Below are 20,964 nucleotides of genomic sequence, written 5' to 3'. Positions count from 1 at the left end.
TCACTTGAATAGACTGACCTGGTGTTGCCATTCATTCATTCATACATAACCCTTTAGTAAAAAGAAATTGCATTGCCAAGCTAAACCAAGAATGAGAGAACAAAGCTTGGAGCTTATGTTGCATGACTGTGAAAGATCTTATACCCTAAATAGCAGAGGGGAGTTACTCTATTAGGGCACTAGGGCGTTCCCCCATATTTTCTGCCCTCACTGGTACCCACATTAAATATTAAAATAAATGAAACTGGGTTCGGGTTGCAGAAGCCCCCCCACCCCTTCCACTTTTTACCTGTTTGTTGATGCAACTTTGACTGAAGTGCACTGGGTTCCTGCTAAACAGGTCTCCAGTGCCGTGTCAGTATTCCTTCCCCAAAACAAGACACCTGGTCACTTAATCCCCAGATGGCCAGGCCCTTTAGCATCTCTGAAAGGCCTTAGTAAATGGTACCTCTGGTACCTAGGGACTAGATATTAAAGAGGGTCCCTAAGAGCTGCAGCATAGCTTGTGCCACCCTGAGGTACCTAGCACCAAACTCTGGCTGACTGCCAGTGCAGGCTGTGTGACAAAGTGATTCAAAAAGTGAAAACACAACATGGCACACACTTGTGTGCCATGTCCCCCTAACACTGACTGTAAAATGTGTAAGTCACCCCTACAGCAGGCCTTACACCCCTATGGTAGGGTGCATTATAATACAGGTGAGGGGATATATGCATAAGCAAATCTGTCCGTACTATGGGGGTCATTCTGACCGCGGCGGTAAAAGGCCCTTACCGCCGGTCAGAAGTCCGCCATTCTACCGCCGCGGCCGCGGTAGACCGCCACGGTCATTCTGACCACCAACTGTGAAACCGCCAAAAATCCGACATCCAAGGAAGGCCGCCACATCAGCGGGCCGCGGAAAACTGGAGATGACCAAACCTCCACCGTCACGCCAACACAAACACGCCCATGCCATTCTGACCCACGAATCCACGCGGCGGTCTTTCAACCGCGGTATTCCATTGGCGGTACACACCGCCGCGGTCAAAATACACACCCAGCTCCAAAACACTGCCACATTGGACATTTTGAAATACGCACACCTGAGACACATACAAACAACGCTCCCACACATCCAATCAACTATAAAACACACACCCACATCACCCACAAACCCCCACTAGTTGGAAATCGGAGCGAAGGCGAGAGCGAGAGAGATAGAGATAGCGAGCACAGCAATAGAAAACCCCAACACACACAGGAACACAACTTCATCACCCACACCACATCTACGCACACATCGCCACATATCACCACGCACATCACCACAAACACCACCACACACCTCATCCACACCACCCCATGGCACCCCAAAGACACCCAAGGTTTTCGGACCAAGAACTCCGGGTCATGGTGGAGGAAATCATGAGGGTTGAGCCCCAGCTCTTCGGCACACAGGTGCAGCACACCACCATAGCAAGGAAGGCTGAGCTATGGCAAAGGATCGTAGACAGGGTCAACGCTGTGGGACAGCATCCCAGAAATCGGGAAGATATCAGAAAGCGATGGAACGACCTACGGGGGAAGGTGCGCTCGATGATCTCCAGGCACAACATCGCTGTGCAGAAGACTGGCGGCGGACCCCCACCCACCCCACCCCAATTCACAGCATGGGAGCAAGAGGTGGTAAACATCCTGCATCCTGATGGCCTCGCTGGAGTACACGGAGGAATGGACTCTGGTAAGTCGAATCTCAACTACTTCACCCCCACCAACCACCAGCATGCCAACCCCCCCCTCCCTCACCCCCAATATCACCCCCCAGCACATAACCTCCCTGCCAATGTCTCACCAGCACAACCCACCCTAAACAACACCAACCCCTGAATGCCAACACAAACCATAGACAGCCACCACCAAAGCATGACCATTGCACATACCCATACACCCCCCCCAAACCCTCACAACACCTCCCACAAGGGAATGCCAGCACTGGGGGGACAAGGGCACTCAAAATGCACGCCATGGCACACACAGAAACAATAACCATACTCCTTCACCCCTGCAGGGCCCGAACGCCAACACACCGCCACGGAGGGTCCAGAGATGTCCATCCCACCCCCAGAACAGGCCCCCAGCGAGGACAGCAGCTCTGTCGACCTAGAACCTGACGACCAGCCCGGACCATCGGGGACCTCTGGACAGTCGGTTCCCCACACACAGACACAGGCCACAGCAGACCCAAACCCCTCTGGGAACACCAGCACAGCTCCCACCCAGCGGGCCCATGCCTCTATCTCGCGGACGCATCAATCAGCGGTGTGTCCGCCACTACAGGGCACCCAGGCTGACCCAACACCCCAACAACAACAAGGACCTGGGGGCAGTGGTAGTGGGCACACCGTCCAGGGGACAGAGGCCCGGGGAAACAGGGCAACTGGGAGGGCTGCTGTGCGACAGGGGGGGAGGACAGGCCCAGGGAACCGACTCTCCAAGAGGCCCTCACCACCATCATGGGAGCATACCATCACTCCCAGGAGACGATGGCGACAGTACTGGCCAGGTTCACCGAGATCCAGGCACAGCAGGAGGAACGGTACATGGGGTTCAGCAATGAACTCCGGGACATCGCTACCGCAATGGGGACCATAGTCCAGGCCCTCAACCGGATAGAAACCACATTGCGGGACCATGTGGCACCGCAAAGGGCCCCTGTCACTAGCCAGGAACAGCCTACCACCTCCGCCGGCGCTAGTGGTCAGGAGGCCCCCACAGAACGACGGGCCACCAGAACCCCACCTCCTGCTGAAGAACAACCACCCCGCAAGAGGAACCTGAGATCTCAAAGGAAGACAGAGTAGGATGCCAAGACCCCCGCCAGCCTAATATCCCCCCGGATGTCATTCCACTGTCCCACAGTGTCACCCTGTCCAACCTTGAACTGCCCCTGCTCCATCCTTCCACAGCCATATGAATAATGCACCTGTGCGACCGAGAACTGGACTCTGCCATGGACATAACTCCACCCTCACCCTTCACCGTTTTAATATCATGTACCAAAATATAGCACTAAAAATAAATCACTCATTGCACATAAATCATTCTGGAGTCAGCCTGTATTAATTACAAATGTATAACACATTACTTATCAATAATGTTCTGTTATTTATGTGTGGACAACATACCGATGTCAATAAGCATTAGTCCATGGGCTAACCAAGCAGAAGTCACGCAGTGGGTCATACAGCACTGAAAAGGGAAGGGAAAAGTAAACTTCAGTTTAAAAGAACTGGGGGGAAATACACAAAGTAAAGATGCAGGGGGCATTCAGTAAATGTTAAATGGCGTGGGTGATTCCTACCTGTGTGCTACTGAAAATACTGTTGGATAACTCTGTCCCTGTTGTCTGGGTCGTCCTCTTCGTCTTCCTCCTCTTCACTCTCCGCAGGCTCCACAGCTGCTTCAACCCCACCATCTGGACCATCCTCCTGCAGGAAGGGCACCTGACGTCGCAATGCCAGATTGTGAAGCATACAGCAGGCCACGATGATCTGGCACACCTTCTTTGGTGAGTACATCAGGGATCCCCCTGTCATATGTAGGCACCTAAACCTGGCCTTCAGGAGGCCAAAGGTTCTTTCAATGACCCTCCTAGTTCGCCCATGGGCCTCATTGTACCGTTCCTCTGCCCTGGTCCGGGGATTCCTCACTGGGGTCAATAGCCAAGGCAGGTTGGGGTAACCAGAGTCACCAATTAGCCACACACGTTGTCTCTGTAGCTGTTCCATCACATAAGGGATGCTGGACCCAGGGAACATGGCATTCACATGGGAGATGTACTGGTCAGCCAAACAGACCACCTGAACGTTCAGCGAATGGTAACTTTTCCTGTTTCTGTACACCTGCTCATCGTCTTTTGGGGGTACTAAAGCCACATGGGTCCCATCAATGGCACCAATTATGTTGGGTATATGTCCAAGGACATAAAAATCACCCTTCACAGTGGCCAAATCTACCTCCTCAGGGAATACAATGTAGCGCCGCATGTGTTTCGTCAGGGCAGACAACACTCTAGACAAGATTTTTGAAAACATAGGCTGGGCACCGCCATCTCAAGCACCGCTCCGCTGGGCACCGCCGTCTCAAGCACCGCTCCGCTGGGCCCTCCATCTCAAGCACCGCTCCGCTGGGCCCTTCATCCCAAGCACCACTCCGCTGGGCCCTTCATCCCAAGCACCGCTCCGCTGGGCACCGCCATCTCAAGCACCGCTCCGCTGGGCCCCGCCGTCTCAAGCACCGCTCCGCTGGGCCCCGCCGTCTCAAGCACCGCTCCGCTGGGCCCTTCATCCCAAGCACCGCTCCGCTGGGCACCGCCATCTCAAGCACCGCTCCGCTGGGCCCTTCCTGTCATGCACTGTTAACGGTTCACTGTGCCCACCATGCCTCCTCCTTGACCAGTGGAGACTGTAATCCACCTGATGGACTGTGGCTTTGCACTCCCCAGGATTGATCAGTGGGCAACCCACCCACTGTAGAGACTTGAGAGACTGTGGCTTTGCACTCCCCAGGATTGATCAGTGGGCAAGCCACCCACTGTAGAGACTTGAGAGACTGTGGCTTTGCACTCCCCAGGATGGCCGAGTGGGCAACCCACCCACTGTAGAGACTTGAGAGACTGTGGCTTTGCACTCCCCAGGATGGCCGAGTGGGCATGGTGGCCCCTTCGTGGATCTGGCGTCATGGAATCATGTGGCTGTGGTGCCCCCTCCCCTTCCCCCTGAGGTGCCTGTAGTTTTTTCATCAGATGCCCCTGCAGTGTTCTCTCCAAAGGACTCAGGTCTCCTGTGTGGGCTTTGCCCTTGTGTTGCTACACTTTGGCCCACGGACACTTTGAATCTCGTTAGTTGTGCAGGACTTATTGCCTCGGTTTTTCGTATGCACTGGATATTGAATTTGGATTTTTGAGTTGTTATTGCTATTTGACCGTGACTTATCAGTGGTTTTTATTTCCCATAAATTTCGAGTCACTATTTAATTATGTCCTTGTTTTCTTTACGGGGGTTTGGGTGGTTTCACTGTGACTTGTTGCTCTGCATTGGTGTGTACATGGTTTGGGGGGGTGGGTGTATCGCGTATGTGTGTGCACGTGACCTTTCGTCCTCCTCCCTCCCCTGTGTCGTAGGTGCAGTACTCACCGTTGTCGTCTGCGCCGGCGTTCGTACTCGTGGTAGATGAGCAGGTAGACGAGAGCAGGTAGGATGTTTAATTCGGGTTCCATGCTGTCCTCCTTCCTCGTGGAGTGCGTAGAGGTGCGCGTTTTCCCGTTCGTAGTCTGTTTCTGCCGTGTTTTTATCGGCGGTGCTCCCGCCCCGGAAAAGGTGGCGGATTGGCCGGTCATGATAGTGTGGGCGGAACATTGTCTGCCGCCTGGCTGTTGGCGGTGACCGCCGCGCTGTTTGTCGGTCCCGCCGTGGCGGTCGGAGTGTTAATGTGGCGGGCTGTGTTGGCGGTTCCCGCCATGGTCAGAATTCCATTTTTTGGACCGCCGGCCTGTTGGCGGGTTGGCCGCCGCTTTATCACCGACCGCCAGGGTTAGAAACACCCCCTATGTCTTTGTCGATTCTTAGACATAGGGCCTCATTACGAGCTTGGCTGTCCGAGGCCTGCCAAACCTGTAGTGGCAGTTGGACCGCAGCACTTTTGGCAGGCCGACCACCAAATTAAGACCCTGGCGGTTGGACTGCCAGGGGGCTACCGCCACTGCCAGGATCATGGATCCCGATGGGGTGGCGGTGGTCGGAGGCATGGTCAGCCACGGTGGATCTGATTTCTGTGAGCCATGCTGATCATGAGTCCTCTTTCTGCCAGTCTTTTAATGGAGGGGTCCCCGCCACCCAAAGGCTGGTGGAAAGCCAGTGCTGGGTGCCACTGGGGGTGCTTGCACTGCCCATGACCAGGGCATGGGAAGTGCAGCCCGCCCCGGCCAGCACCCTCGGAATGCGCACTGTCTGTTTTGCAGACAGTGCGCATTCCGAGGGCGCTGTTGTGTCATGGCATTGGCTTCAGCTCCCTTAAGGGAGTTGAGGCCCATGCTGTGGCATTGTTTCTGCCAGTCTGACTGGCAGAAATGCAGTAATATGATGTTTCCGCGGGTCAGCTCCGTGAAACATCGTAATGCGGCTGAGGGGAGGCAAAGGGTATGACAGCAGCCTTTTCCCCGGGGCTTTGGCGGTCGGCTCGTCCAACCGGTAAAGTCATAATCAGGCCCATAGTAAGTGAGCAGGGAAGCCATTCTAAATGCATGTGCTGGACACTGGTCAATACGAGTTCACCAGCTCACTGAAACTAAGGATGTTTGGTATCCAATGGCTCATATTATTAAACCCTCACTGATTCTAGTGATGGATTTTATTAATACATGCATCCAAAGGGCACCTTAGAGGTACCCCCTAAAAAACCTACCCACTGTTGATGGGCTAATTGACTAGTTCTAGCCAGCCCGCCTCCAACAGGCGAGTTTCTGACCCCCAAGGGTGAGATCTTTTGCTCTCTGGAGGTCAGGAGCAAAGCCTGCTCTGGCAGGGGTGCTATACACCCCTCACATCAGGATGACCTGCAAATCTAAATTACAGGGAGGGAAGCTTCAAAGGAGCTCACCACCTTTGGTATGCAGATCTGGCTCTCCTCTGACAGAGATGCCGACCCCTCTGTCCCAGGGCCCATTTGGCACCTGGACAGGTGGGAAAATTAGCTATGCAGGAGGTGTGTTGACCTTGCAGGCTGGACACACCTCTAGGGTGACCAGCCTGATGTGAACACAGCCTTAGAAATTCCACCATCTTGTGTGTGATGGAATTAGGGATTCTGGAACAGGCTGATGCCCACTTCCCAAAGGAAGTTTTCATCTAGGGACTGTAGTGACCCCAGGGATAAGTAGCCCATTGGCTACTACCCCTCACTCTTCTTAATGTCCACTAAATTGAGTATTTAGGGATCCCTCTGATACCAGGAAAACAGGTCTTCACTGGACACAAAAGGAGTGGACAAGAATCCTGCTGACCCAAGAACGAGGAGCACAACAGACTTGGTGCTAACACTGCCTGCCTGCCTCCTACACCTGACCCATGTGCAACAACTGTCCTGTCCTGCCACTGCAGCCTCCAAGAAACCGGGAGAGCTGACAGTGCTTCACAAATTGCCAAGAAGAATTCCCTTGGAGCAGAGGAGCTGCTTCCCTGCATCTACAGGCACTGCTTTTAAAGTCTTGTACTCTGCCATGTTTACAATCTGGCCTTTCGGGGGATCAACAAGTTGCCAAAGGCTGCTTGGAGTCCAGGAGGCCAGCCCTGCCATTTCACCAAGGCCCTGAGACGCTGACCCTACTCGGAGGCTCCCTGCACCTATACCTGGTGTACATGACCCCTTACAGCAACCAAGGCTTGTTGGTGGGCTAATCCAGATTCCAACAGCACTAAAGCAGAGCTACCATCGAGGGACATCAGGATCCATAAGGCCATTCACAAGAGTGGCCCCACTGCCCTCTTTCCCCACTTCACCAGGTGACCAAGACCCAGAGCAAGTCCCTGACTTGTCTCAAAGCACCTCTGCACCGGAGCCCCACAGCCTGAGTCCGAGGGAGTTGATGGTGCCCAAAGCTTCCTGAGACCCTATGGAGCTGAACCCATCCCTGGGTTTAGCCAGACTGGACTTCCAGTCACCGCCTGCAGCCTCTTTCTGCAGGCCTCCAACCGCGAGTAACTCCAGCATCGCACCTGATGCCAAAATACACCACTGCACCCGAGCTCCACAGCCTGAGGAGTAGTGGACAAATGGTGTCCCCATGTGCCCGAGGACCTCAAGGGTCAAGCACTCTGTGGGTTCCCCTAGACTGACCTATTCCTAGCTTTCAGCAACTTCCCGACCGGACCGTTTCCTATTGAAGTGAATGTGACAACTGACACTGTAAAGCACACCACTTCACCCAGATGACCCAGAGCCTTCAAGGTGGTCTGTTGGTGTAGCCTTGAACCCTGCGACATACTCACCTTAAGTCCTGGAGAACAGTCCTGTAAGTTGCTGTGAAGTGCCTGAATGCAGTTAAGGTTTTTTTCCCATAGGATATCATTGCCGCACCCAAAAAGTGTCAACTTTTGAAAGCTGTAAAAATTCCGGTGATCTTGGTATCTACATTTATTTATATAAAAGTATGTGCTATTTTTATAAATTGCTGTCAGATTTCTTTATTGAGTGTGTGTCTCACTTACCTCCAATGTGTGTGCCTTAAATACTTCCTTCTGATATTACTAACTGCTCGCCCACACTACCACAAAAAAGAACACTTGGGCTGTCATTCGTTGTTCTGTAATTCCTCTGGGGTTTGCTTGGACTCTTTGCACAGTGTACCTCTTTTTGGGCCACTAGATAAATAACCAGCTTCCTACACTGCAGTGTTTTTATATTTGCCACTGGTGCATTTCTGCATGAGTGAAGGGGGTCGGGATGGGGCGTCATTGACAGCAGGCTCAACTGGAGCTGGAAGTGGCCTTTCTCTGATCAGCCTGACATGGGCACTTGAGAGTCTCCCTACCTGTGCAATGTTAGAGAACTGGACGAATCCTAGCCATGGAACCCCAGCCTCCTAACGAGCTCTGCGTCTACCTGCCCCAGCCCAGTCCTGGCATTGCTGTCATGCTGTTTGCTAACATAAAAAGCAAGGATGCAGCATCTGGATTTGCTTTGGAGATGTGGCTAAGCTTTTCTAGTACTGCACACATGAGGCAGTGTGGGGGTAGGAGGTTCACAGAACTTGGCAATCACTGCATGGCATTATTATAAATCCTTGCAGTTAGTGACCATTTTCTGTCCCCTTCTGTCTTCACTCTTCATGCCCACACCAGTAATGGCATTACAAAAGAGTGAATGGAAGAGACCTGACCGTAAGAGTTATTTCCACACAGTTCTGCAGTAGACATCGTAACCCGACAGCACTCTGTTTATTAGGGGTAAAATTAGCTCCTGTTTATGAAATCAAATGAGTGCGCATTTTGGTGGAAATTGCAAAAGTAAAGTGTGAATAACATTTCCACAAAGTTTCTGCATGTTGAACACAAAGAGGGTCTAGAAACCCAGAGATCCCCATTATCTATTGTTTTTGGGATGGGATGTTGTTTTGATGTTGCGACAAGTTCTTAACCCACCCTTCTGGGAATCTGCACAGATGTAATGGATTGTACTGCTGAGGACAAGCTCCCTCACTTTTGGAGGATTCCTGTTATTCTGTTGAGTTATGGCAATAAAGTTTACCCTGGCTGTAGGCCATTTTTCACAATATCACACATTCATTTTTACACATAAAAAGATAAACACTAACATTACAGAACTTTGTTTTGCCACCACCTTTAGCCCAATGAAGGGTATCTGCAGTGCTTAATTTGTGCTTGTTGTTTCCGGTGCTGAGCACCGGCACTTATTTTTGAGGGCCGGTGCTTATTCTTCTGCCTCAAGCATTTGCTGCAAGCAAAAAGACATATGGGAAAGACGGATGAAGGGAAAAACGAAAAAGCGTCACAAAGGGAGAAAGTAGAAAGCTGCAAGAGTAAGCTGAAGCGGCAGGGAGTGGCTTTGTATGGATTAAAGAGGCCTGAGGTGGCTCCAGGATTACGCCGCCTCAGTATTCCGCATTCACACATTTTAATTGCAGCAGCCACGTGTTTAAGAGGAGGGCTTTGAGCACCGGCACCTTTTTATTTACAAATTAAGCACTGGGTATCTGGGAGGGACATAGCGCAACTGAAGTGAACTACATATTTGCGCCTTGCATGACAAAATAGGAAAGTCTGCTCCCAATCAACATTACAGAACACAACATATGTCTGCACAACACCATGCAGACAGAAAGCTGTGTAGAATATACACATCCCATTCCAGCCTCGCACATTCTCCTCATCACTGAAGACCGCAGCCCATTTCCAGATGAGTTCTCTAGTCCTGAAGCATTCAGCAAATTTCTTGCTTTACCCAAAAAGAGGTAAAAATAATAAAATATAGTGACCATACTGTCAATAGCTATGCGCTATTTGTAAATGACAGTGCTCTACAGCACTATGCTTTAATATATTTGTGACAGGGTGCTCTGAAATGCACCACCACCTACATACTGCACCCTTACCACTCTCCCACAGAATGATTGTTGGTCACTTGTGGCACTTGTTCGTTGTGCTACCTTTGGATTTTTCACAAGCCATATGATTTTAGTGATGTAGCATTGATGGCAACACCCCACTGCGGTGCACATGGCAGTAAGGAGCCCGGCACTTTTTAATGTGTTTACATATTTCAAGAATACACTTGCACCATTGCTTTATAAATGTTTTGCTTACTAAAAATTTCTTTAAAATACACCATTTGTCACACCTTTTTTCAAACTTTTTTCGTGGGAGAAACCTCCTTTTCGGGTCAGCTCGTTCGCTTCTTTCACTCTCTATGTAACACCTCAGTCGCAACTTTTATGCTCCACTACTTTGAAATGTCACCATCCGCTACAACTAAATAGTAAGACTGTGTTTAGTCTATCCCCCATAATGACCAGATGTCATTCAATATCCACCAAGTAATATGCATTCTGTACCTTACTGTCAGGTTCAGTCCAAATTATAGGTATTTAAGTACTTAAGCACACAGCACTAAAGGCAAGGAATACGTTGTGAAAAGGAAGGATTCCATTTTCTAAGGAAACCTGTTGGGGCGACCGTAATATGAAGTTGATGCCTACCACGGTGTAGCAGTTTTCAGAACCGTTTTGTTTACATAAAGATAATTGAAAGAGAGAAAAACACAAGGTGCACACCGTGTATGATGGACTGATAGCTCACAATGCTTACCGTAAGAAGGGACATGATACCTTTCATGTTGCAGGAACTATAGATGCTATTGAATGGTCTGAATACAAGTCAGAGAGTTTGGATGTGTGTGGATTTCAGAGAGTAAATGTTAATATGTTTGCCAGTCGTAGCCTCTACCACCTCCAGCAAAATTGTTGACCTTGTTGAAACTGGAGGGAAGATATATTGCAAGTTGCTCGAAGAAGTTCAACAATTCAGAGTTTGCAACTCAAGAATTGGCTCACAGATTCTGATCGATGTAATTCGCCTATGTTTTGATTCCACTATCTTCCAAAATGCCAATCATTTGCTGTTCATGAATGTAGGAAATGTCACATATTTTCAGAAGAACATTCTTCAGATTGGACAGCACCAGGAAAGGAAAGAAATTCTCCAGACACCAACATTAAAAAACGTATGATACATTAACTCAACCATAATTGCTGATTCTCTCTGTTATTTGAGAGGATCTTGCACACTATAAGGATAGAAAGCAGCACCTTGCAGCAGTTCCCTTTAAAACTGTCAAGTAACTAAGAAAGCAATAGCTAACAATCGTGCTCCAAATTGGGCATCAAGGCTTTTTTTAATCGTGTTCACTAGGTTTCTGTTTGATTGAGACAGTGATTTGTGACACACAACAGTATCTATTCAAAGAGATGGACCTACACTGGTATGGAAATTCATCTCACAAAATTGTAATTACAGAGACTGACCCCGTTTTTCACCATTGTTCTGTTTCTTTATATGGTCAGATAATTCAGTTCAATGAAGTGTTATTCTCATTAGAAAACTGACCCATCTGACACCATTTGTAGCAACATCATTTTTGCTTATAGCACACAGGTACTGGGTACACATATCTGCATTTGACTCAAAAACGACATATTAGACAACTATTATTGTTATGTTTTGTGAAGTAATTTTTTGTTGCTAATATAAATTTCAATGGAAAACCTGTGCAAGCACACCTGATTTTTTGTAGCAAATTGGCTGGGGAGACCACCCTTCTGCTGCACACTGCACCTCTTCTTCCGCTGTCCCCATCTGCGTAATATAGCCTGGGGTGCACGTGTACTCAGCTTTCTCCAGAATTTTGAAAGACTCTTTTGTGCCTTTGAAATGCCCATTGTCCAGCAGAGGCTTGCTGCATTTCTCTGAAGTAGTAAAGAGATTGAAAAAAAGCGAATGTAAATCTCACTAATACTTTACTGTAAAATACTGAGAGGTAGAGAAAAATAGAGAAAGACAGAACAAGGAAGACACAGAGTGAGACATATTCTAAGTACAATTTTTAATGATCCCCTTAATTGTATCAGTTCAAAAATGGATATGTGTCTTGACATCCATTAAACGGAAAGGCACTTCATAGCTCTGGTTTCAGAAATCATGGTTATTGCCAAAGTAATCGCTAATTACATATTAGGTGTGTCTACTTCCCAGTCCAATGATAATAACTAACTGTATTTAATATTATCTATCGGGATTTCAGCTGCTAGGCAATATGTTGTTATTTCCTGAAACGAGAGATCACATATTGTCGAATTACCCATTTTAAAATTCTTTATTTTCTCCAGGAAGTGATATCTAAGGCAGATCAGCACGCTTTCAGATAAAATAAAGATGGAACTACAACTCATTAACCTGCTACTGTCATATGCCAAAATAAAATTGCACTACAAGTTTCAAATACTATTCCCAAAACCAGAATGGGACCCCATATATATGAATACCCGCCCCCCCCGACCATGCTGCCTCACCCACCTGTGATTCTATGAACTTTGCAGACTTATTGAAATGCACATGTAGAAAGGTTTATGTGGTGAAGACCGAAAAGGAAGGTAAAGTAAAGTAGAAATAAAAGTATCATAAGTGTTAGACCTGGCATCCTTGGCGCGGGCTTCCCTATCTTTTTTGCATCTGCTTCCCATCTTCTGACTGTGTGCTGGACTCTGTTTTTGCTGGGTTTGTTATGCTGGGCACTTTACCACAGCTGACTAGTGCTAAAGTGCCAGTGATCATTGTCTAAATTAAATGTGTAATTGGCTTTTCCATGACTGCCATATTTGATTTTCTAGTAAGTTCCTAGTAAAGTGCACTAGGGGTGCCCAGGGCTTGTAAATCAAATGCTACTAGTGGGCCTGCAGCACTGATTTCGGCACCCACACGAGTAGCCCTGTGAGCATGCCTCAGACCTGCCACTGAAGTGTCTGTATGATTGTTGGTCACTTGTGGCACTTGTTCTTTGTGCTACCCTTGGATTTTTCACAAGCCATATGATTTTAGTGATGTAGCATTGATGGCAACACCCCACTCTGAAAATTGTTTGACCACCACTGCGGTGCACATGGCAGTTAGGAGCCGGGCACTTTTTAATGTGTTTACATATTTCAAGAATACACTTGCACCATTGCTTTATAAATGTTTTGCTTACTCAAATTTGCTTAAAAATACACCATTTGTCACACCTTTTTTCAAACTTTTTTCATGGGAGAAACCTCCTTTTGGGGTCGGCTCGTTCGCTTCTTTCACTCTCTACGTAACACCTCAGTCGCAACTGTCTGTATGTGCAATTTTAAGCTGCCAATTCGACCTGGCAAGTATACCCACTTGTCAGGCCTAATCCTTCTCTTTTTATACATGTAAGGCACCCCTAAGGTAGGCCCTAGGTAGTCCTCTGGGCAGGCTGCAGTGTATGTAAAAGGTAAGACATATACTCGTGGTTTTTCACAGGTCCTAAAAGGGACATGCCGCCAAAGTCGGGTTTCACTGTTGCTTATCTCTCTCACAGGTTAACATGGGAGCTGCCTTTCAATAACTTTTAAGTGTGATTTCCCTTTGGGAGCAGACAGAGCTGTAGAGTTTGGGGTCTCTGAACTCACAATTTAAAAATACATATTTTAGTAAAGTTGTTTTTTAGATTGTCAGTTTGAAAATGCTACTTTTAGAAAGGGGCCATTTTCTTGCTTAAACCATTCTGTGACTCTGCCTGCTTGTGTTTTTCCTGTCTGGGTCAGACTGACAGTTGGGCTGTTTGTGAATCTCCACTAGACAGAGACACAGAGAGTGCTGGTGTGCAACCTGCATATCCTGACGGGCCATCTGGGCTAGGCTGGAGGAAGTTGTGGTCACTTACACCCGAAACGACTGTCCCTGCCCTCACATAATGCAGTCTCCAACCCCCTGGTGTGAGTTTGGAGCCAGGCCTGGGCAAGGCAGTCTCTTTTCCACAATGGAGACTTTCCTTTGAAGTTTGCCAACTTCAAAGACAGAAAGAGGTATAAGTAATGGACTAAAACCCCAACTTTTAGATTACTTGAAGATTCAAGAGGAACATCTGCCAAGGAGAAGAGCTGAAGAGCCGGAGAAGGAGTACTGCCCCTTTGCCTGTGACTGTGCTTTGCTGGTTCGGCCTGCAGTTGCTGCTTCTTCCTGAAAGACGACAAAGACTGGACTTTGTTCCTGCTTGAGAGGTGTCTCCAAGGGCTTGGACTGAGATTGCCTCCTGTTTTGAAGTCTCAGGGACAGCAACGACTTCACCAACCAGTCTCTGAGTTCACTTGCTGTGGGCTCTAGCTTGCCAGATGGTGCCATGTCAGTTCATTGGCCCCTAGAAGTAAAATCTGGTGAAATTCCTTGTGAAACAACTTTGCAAAGCATGCCGCTGCCCAAAACCTGCGTCGCCACCTGCACCTGAAGCTATGGACCTCGTTGAAGCGTAACAACCCCACTGACAATGCAGGCCCAATGTCGCCGCAGTCGCTGACTTCCCGAGAACTTGTGAGATCAGAGTGTTGTATCACCAACGTTTGTGAAACCTGACTCCGTCGCAACAGTTGGGACCCTGTGGCATGATCACTTCCCTGTGAGGTTGCCCCAGGGCATCTTGACTCAACCGGACATCTACCCTGCCGGCGGTGTAAGGGACCAACACCTTGCAACCAATGCCGCCTCACCTCCACTGCTCCGCAGCAAGGACCTAATGCCTCTAACTGATGCCTCCGCTCCTTTTACCTTGCAGCACCGTAACCAGCACCTCATCGGATCCAGCGATGCCTCGCTCCACGACTCCGTGCACCAGCCAGTTTCCTTCACTTTTATTAAAGTACTGTATGTGGGGGGTCCATGAGAGTCCTTGACCAGTGCCAGTGGCGTTGCATTGTGGGAAACGACTCCGTCACAACGCCGTGATTACAGAAAATTTCAGCATTTGTGCTTCTAGGCACTATTTTTGTGTGCACTGTTTTTGTGTTTAATCTTACAAAATTCATAACTTTATTTGTGTATTTCGGATCTTTACCGTTTTGGTTTTGTTTGATTTAGATAAATATTGGCTATTTGTTTAAATTGGTGTGGTGTCCATTTTTTAGTGTTTTCACAATATTACTGTGTGTGTTGGTACAAATACTTTACACATTGCCTTTGGGATAAGGCTGACTGCTTGTGCCAAGCTACACAGGGGTTGAGTAGGGGTTATCCAAGTGTGTATCTCTTTTAACCTGAACAAGAGTGAGGGTCCCTGCTTGAACAGAGGGCAAACTGACTGCCAACTAGAGACCTAATTCCTAAAAATTTGTAATATATATATACCTGAGGTCTGTTAGTACGTTCAGAAAAGTCAATCACCATATTAATTAATTACACATTCAAGCACTAGCTGTCATACAAGTGAATGAGAACACCAGGAATGTGGGGAGAATTTTTGCTCAATGAGTGGTATTTAGGATTAAAACATTAGATGAGATCATTCTCAGAGGAGTGAATAACTCGTTCAACATTGTTTATTGTGAATGAAATGCCAAACACAATGTCAAAAGACTATGGTTCACTGACGTCTCAGAACAGCAACTTTACAAATGATGGGAATTCTCAGTATAATGAACTGTGATATTTTCTTGATGAAGGACTTTGTAGCTCAAACTACAGTGAGATGGAAAACCTACATACACAGGAGGCCTTTACTACTGAGAGGTACACAATATATTAACTATTTTACTTCACGCCACACTAATTCACTGAGGATAAAAGTTGAAAACATTTGATTTCTGCTTACTGGACTGTAGTTTCAGAGTAATAAATACACCGTTTAATCAGGGTGTGACAGCTTTCACTGAGAACAAAGCGTTCAACGACAAATTACGACTTTCTAGAAAACGACCCAAAGGTGATCAATGGCTGAAAATGCCTCACATTTTATTAGCTGTATAATATCATGACCAAAGATGATGAGACAAACTCCTGTGTAGACAGGAGTGAGGTTCACTTCATAAATGTGTTACCATTGTCATTAAAGTCAATGAGAGGAAGCCTTAATATGTGCTGGTGAAGATGTCAATATAAACCATAAAATGTGAACACATGACCATGGCAATCATCTAGTGGTGATAAGTAACTTTGTTACCTCACACAGTAATTATGGTAACACCACAAAGTTTGCTTTCAAATCAGAATAATTTACAAAGACAGATTTTCTCTGGCTTGTTTTCAGCATTAAACGCTTCAATTAAAACAGCAGAATTACCACCAGTTTCTTGCTGACACTAACGGACATACCATTCCCATACTGTGAGGTAGTATTCTGCATCTGTAAGGAGGCAGTGCTGCTTCAATTTAAATGACATGGGCTATGGTAAATGTATCGTAACTGTTCACTGTACATTAAAACAAAGTGTGTTCATTCTAAACACTATGTAAAACTGCATGCTTATATTCTTATAGTTTTTGGAGTATGGACTGCACATGTTCAAATACAGATCATGGTTGACGGAAAGAAGAAAGTAAATTTGGAGCTAAAATTTTGTTAGGAGAATGTGTTGAAAGGATTCCGGCTAACAAGCGATCCATTATGTGGTATGTGAAAATTGGACAACTGTGGGATAGCGAAAAACTACCCATGGAACTCCCCTTGGCACTACAGACTGCTTTGCTCTAAATTTCAAGTACATTTCTAGAAGCTTATTTACAAGTCCTGTACGCCGCTGGTGTGTCACTTTTTGTGACGCACTGGTGGCGCATAGTTCAGGCCGATATCTACAAGGTCATGCAAAGCCACTTTGCGCAGCTTTTTATGGCCTTGTGATATGGTGTAAGGTAATGCAGCGCAAGTCACTGCGTTGCCGAACACAGCATCAGGGAGGCGTTCCAGGGGCATTGTGGTGTGTTTTCCCACGCAACACTCATGGGTTTTGACGCATTCCCAGATATACAAGAATCTGTAAATCTGAAAATGCGTCCAAGTCTTATGTCTCCCCAGTGGAGGTGCAAGAAGGAGAAATATATTTATTTCTTCTTGTTTTTCCATCTTTCTATGTGTGCTGCATTCTGCAGCACTCATAGAAAGAGGAAAAAACATCCATGGATTTTTTTTTGCAGGAAGATGTATCTTCCTGTGCGGAAAATACCTGTCTGTGATGCAGGCATCTTTGCACCATGGTGCAAGGGTGCCTGCTTCGGCGGTAGGCAGACCATTGTGCACCAGCACAGGGGGAGAGGAGAAAAATGCACTGAATCTTGTAGATACAGCGCATTTCAGCCCTTTCCCTTTGGCGCAGGGCAGCGCAGCAAGGTCACTTGCTGCACTGCCCTGCGCCACGGAGCTCGAAAATAAGCCCTCATGTGTGAAATAAGTTTTGTGCTGGAAAGGGAATTGAAAAATACAGATTTTGCATTAGTCTGCATCACTTTTGTGAATCAAACACAACAGATTGTGTTCGAAAAATTGTTGACCTTGTTGAAACTAGTGGAAGATATACTTCAAGTTGCACGAAGAAGCTCAACATGTCATAGAGCTCGCAACTCAAGAACTGGCTCCCAGATTCTGAGTGATGTAATTTGCCCTATAACCAGTTCTGATCCACACACTGTTGGGGTGAGTCAACACTTTGAAAACATCAGTGCCTGCTGGCGAATTTGTAGCTAGGACAGAAGTAGCTGGCCAAAATGTTAAAGCAATTTCAGTTTTCTTCTTTCAAATAATCAGGGTTTTCATTCTGAATAAAAAAACGCAAGTCCCACAACCACCTTCCTAGTTTTTTTCTATCAATACCTGTTCTGCTCCCCAATAATCAGGTTTCATTTTGTTAACCAGGAAGTGTTCCCCCGAAAATCAGTTTCTAAATTTCACCAATCACATATTACAGTCACACAGAGAACACTCCATTGTATGCTAGAGGAAACCACCAAATGCCCGGATGACAATCAGAATCAGACAATCAGAATCCACACATTACACCTATATGTCACGGAGAACATATTCTTGAGTAATGCGATGCTGGCACTGTAACAAATGGAGCCAATTTATGCTAGGGTCACCATAATGCATAGAATGTCCACAATATGCCAACTCGGTCCCAATTCTACACCAGCAACTAATGCCTAGAATGGCAAGGAATATGTCAAAGAGGGCCACATTGTTCCAGAGGCACCAGAAGATGTAAAATGCACACAGTATGTCAATGAAGACCAAATTATACCATACCATTGTCACTATAATTCCTATCATTTTCCCCAGTCCCAAGGAGACAAGTCTTTAGCCATTGACATCTTAATTTTGATCACTATATGTCATAACTACCAATACTATGGTTGCAGCAACCAAATACCAGCAGAGTATGGTAGCCACCAGGTGCTAGAAAGTTGATAGTCAATTTCAACAACAGGTAATGCAAGCAATCATGGGATAGTGGCCAACAATGATAGATGATAGTGGCATACTACATATACTCGTTGGTGGCGATGACTAGGTGTCTGGGGTGGTAACTACCACTGCCATCAGGTGGTTGGCAGGAACTACATTTTAGCAAGAGTTAGTAGGTCCAATATGCCAGGGTGGCAAAAAAAGACATACACACACTCTCTTCACTTATCAACTCTCTCTTCATGGGAAGGCTTAGCTGCCCAGTAAGTGGCAAACACATCCACTGTCATCAAGAGCAGTTTTGTCTTCTCCTCCTTTTCCTCTATTTCTCATACTACAATCATTGCTGAGGACCCTGATCCAAGGTTGCCACTGCATGTGGCGCAAGGAGTATAGCGTATTCCTGGTATGCTTGTGTTAACACTAAGGACACAATTATGTTAGTCCCGAAGGATAGTGTGATATTTGGCGCACTTGGTATATTCCAACTCCACACAAATTTAAATTTATTGGGTGTAATAGGACATCTGTTGCATCTCCTATTTGTAAATGGTTCTTATTCGTGCTTCTTGTGCTCTCCACCCCTACATACCCACCATTTTCAACCCAATTTCTGACAGTTCAGAGCATGTAAAGAGAATAAAAAGCCTGGACTGTCGCCTCTGAGTCACAACAGATGCTGTTTGATATTGGCACAGTAGTCTGAGGATGGATCAGAGGGTAGAGGGACTGAAACTTGGCAGAAAGGTCCAAAGAGTCTAAAGGCAGATGGGTAAAAATGAGTCTGGTCTGTGAAGGATAGCAGGAAGGGTTTTAGAAACTCAGAGGGCTGAATTCAGCAAAAATAGTTAATGTTAACAAAGGGATCAAAGATACATAGCAATCTGCAAAGGTAAGCTCAGGATCATAAGAAGGCTATGATGAGCAGAAGAAAGGGTGAGGGAGGGTCTAGATAGATCATCTCAGATGTCCTGTAGAGGAATTCTGAGTAACAAACATCTCTGATTGCCAGCTTTGTTAGCAGTTGGAATCAAGTCCAGCAGGGATAGATTAAGGTCTAGACAAGGGCTAGATGAAAGCTAATGGAGATGCTAATATGGCAGAAGTGTTTAGAAGGCCAGCAAAGAGGCACTGAGTGTCAAGGCCAATAGTGTAGCCTGTGTGATTCCCGAGCCTTTGCCCTGACATTCCATTGTGTATATCTGTAGTGGATGTGTAGCAAATGTGTAGTAGTAAACCTCCACCTGTGGTGAAAGATGACAATATTTCTAAGATGGGCCTGTCCTTTTCTCTGTGCCACGTGACTGCATCAGGAAGGCTGATGATAGTCAGTGGCAAGATGTCTAGCTTCATTTTGTCCTTGTTTTGGATACTCCTGTTTGGAATACGCACCATTACTACTGATCTGAGAGCTATCACCTCGAACAAAGGTTATCTGAGCTATGGCAAGAAAACAGCATTTGAAAGTGAATCACATCAAATTAGTTCTGAAATTGTAGACCGTGGATCCACAACCCTAGTCTGTAAACTTAGGGCTTATTTACAAGCCCCTTGCACCACCAGAGTGTCACTTTTTTATGATGCTCCAGTAGCGCTGTTCCCTGCTCCATATTTACAAAGCGGTATTAAGCCACTTTTCGTGGCTTAACACAACCTTGTAAATATGGGCCGCCCGACGCAGTTTTCTGCGACAAAGGCGCTTGCAATGGGTGTTGCTGTGGGCATACCGACGCAACACCCATTGCTTTTAGGCACTGCCCTACATTTACAAGGAATCGTAAATCTGAGGCAGCACCAAAAACTAACATCTCCCCAGGGGTAGCATTAGAGTGGCACAACAAGGAGAAATACTTTTATTTCAGCTCATGTTTTGCTCTTTCTGTGTGTGCTGCATTCTGCAGCACACATAGAAGGAGCAAAATGCTGTTTATGATTGTTTTTGTGCAGGAACGTGCTCCTTCCTGCACAAAACAATCAATCCACAATGCAGGCAACCCTGCACCATGGTGGAAGGGTGCCTGTGTTGGCGCTAGGCAGCTGATTTAGTGCTGGCACAGAGGAACACACAGGGATGCGCTGTATTCTGGAAATGATGCAGCTCAACGCAGCAAAATTGCTTGCGGCACAGCAATGCACCATTTCCTCATGAGGCCCTCAGTGAACAAGTGCGACTGTGGCATGCTCAATCCATAGGTCAGAAGAATAATGGGAACAAAAAGTCTCTTTGTATTCTCAGGGTCTTATGTCCTACAATATTTGTACTAAAGTAAGGGAATAAATTATCCCATTCAGTTTCTTTTGTTCTGTGTCTTTGGTGCCTATTTGCCTTTCTCTAATTTATTAGTAATATTCCTTCATATTACAATGACATTCAGTTCAATTAATTAAAGTCCCATTCCTTAACTAGTAAAGCAACCATTATCCATGAGTTAATGGCATGGTAGGGACTATTTTACGCCTCTAGA

General features: G+C 46.8%; 1 protein-coding gene across 1 annotated transcript in view; it reads right to left on the bottom strand.

Annotated features, from left to right (window-relative positions):
• The window catches only part of F13B (coagulation factor XIII B chain), a 251,497-nt gene that overhangs the window by 172,056 nt on the left and 58,477 nt on the right, over positions 1-20,964 (bottom strand). The window contains exon 3 of the mRNA XM_069232109.1: positions 11,835-12,020. Coding sequence (XP_069088210.1) covers positions 11,835-12,020 — 186 coding nt within the window. The remainder of the gene's footprint in view (positions 1-11,834; positions 12,021-20,964) is intronic.

The sequence above is a fragment of the Pleurodeles waltl genome, chromosome 4_2, assembly GCF_031143425.1.
Source record: "Pleurodeles waltl isolate 20211129_DDA chromosome 4_2, aPleWal1.hap1.20221129, whole genome shotgun sequence".
NCBI lineage: Eukaryota > Metazoa > Chordata > Amphibia > Caudata > Salamandridae > Pleurodeles > Pleurodeles waltl.
This window is presented reverse-complemented; position numbering and strand designations above follow the sequence as displayed.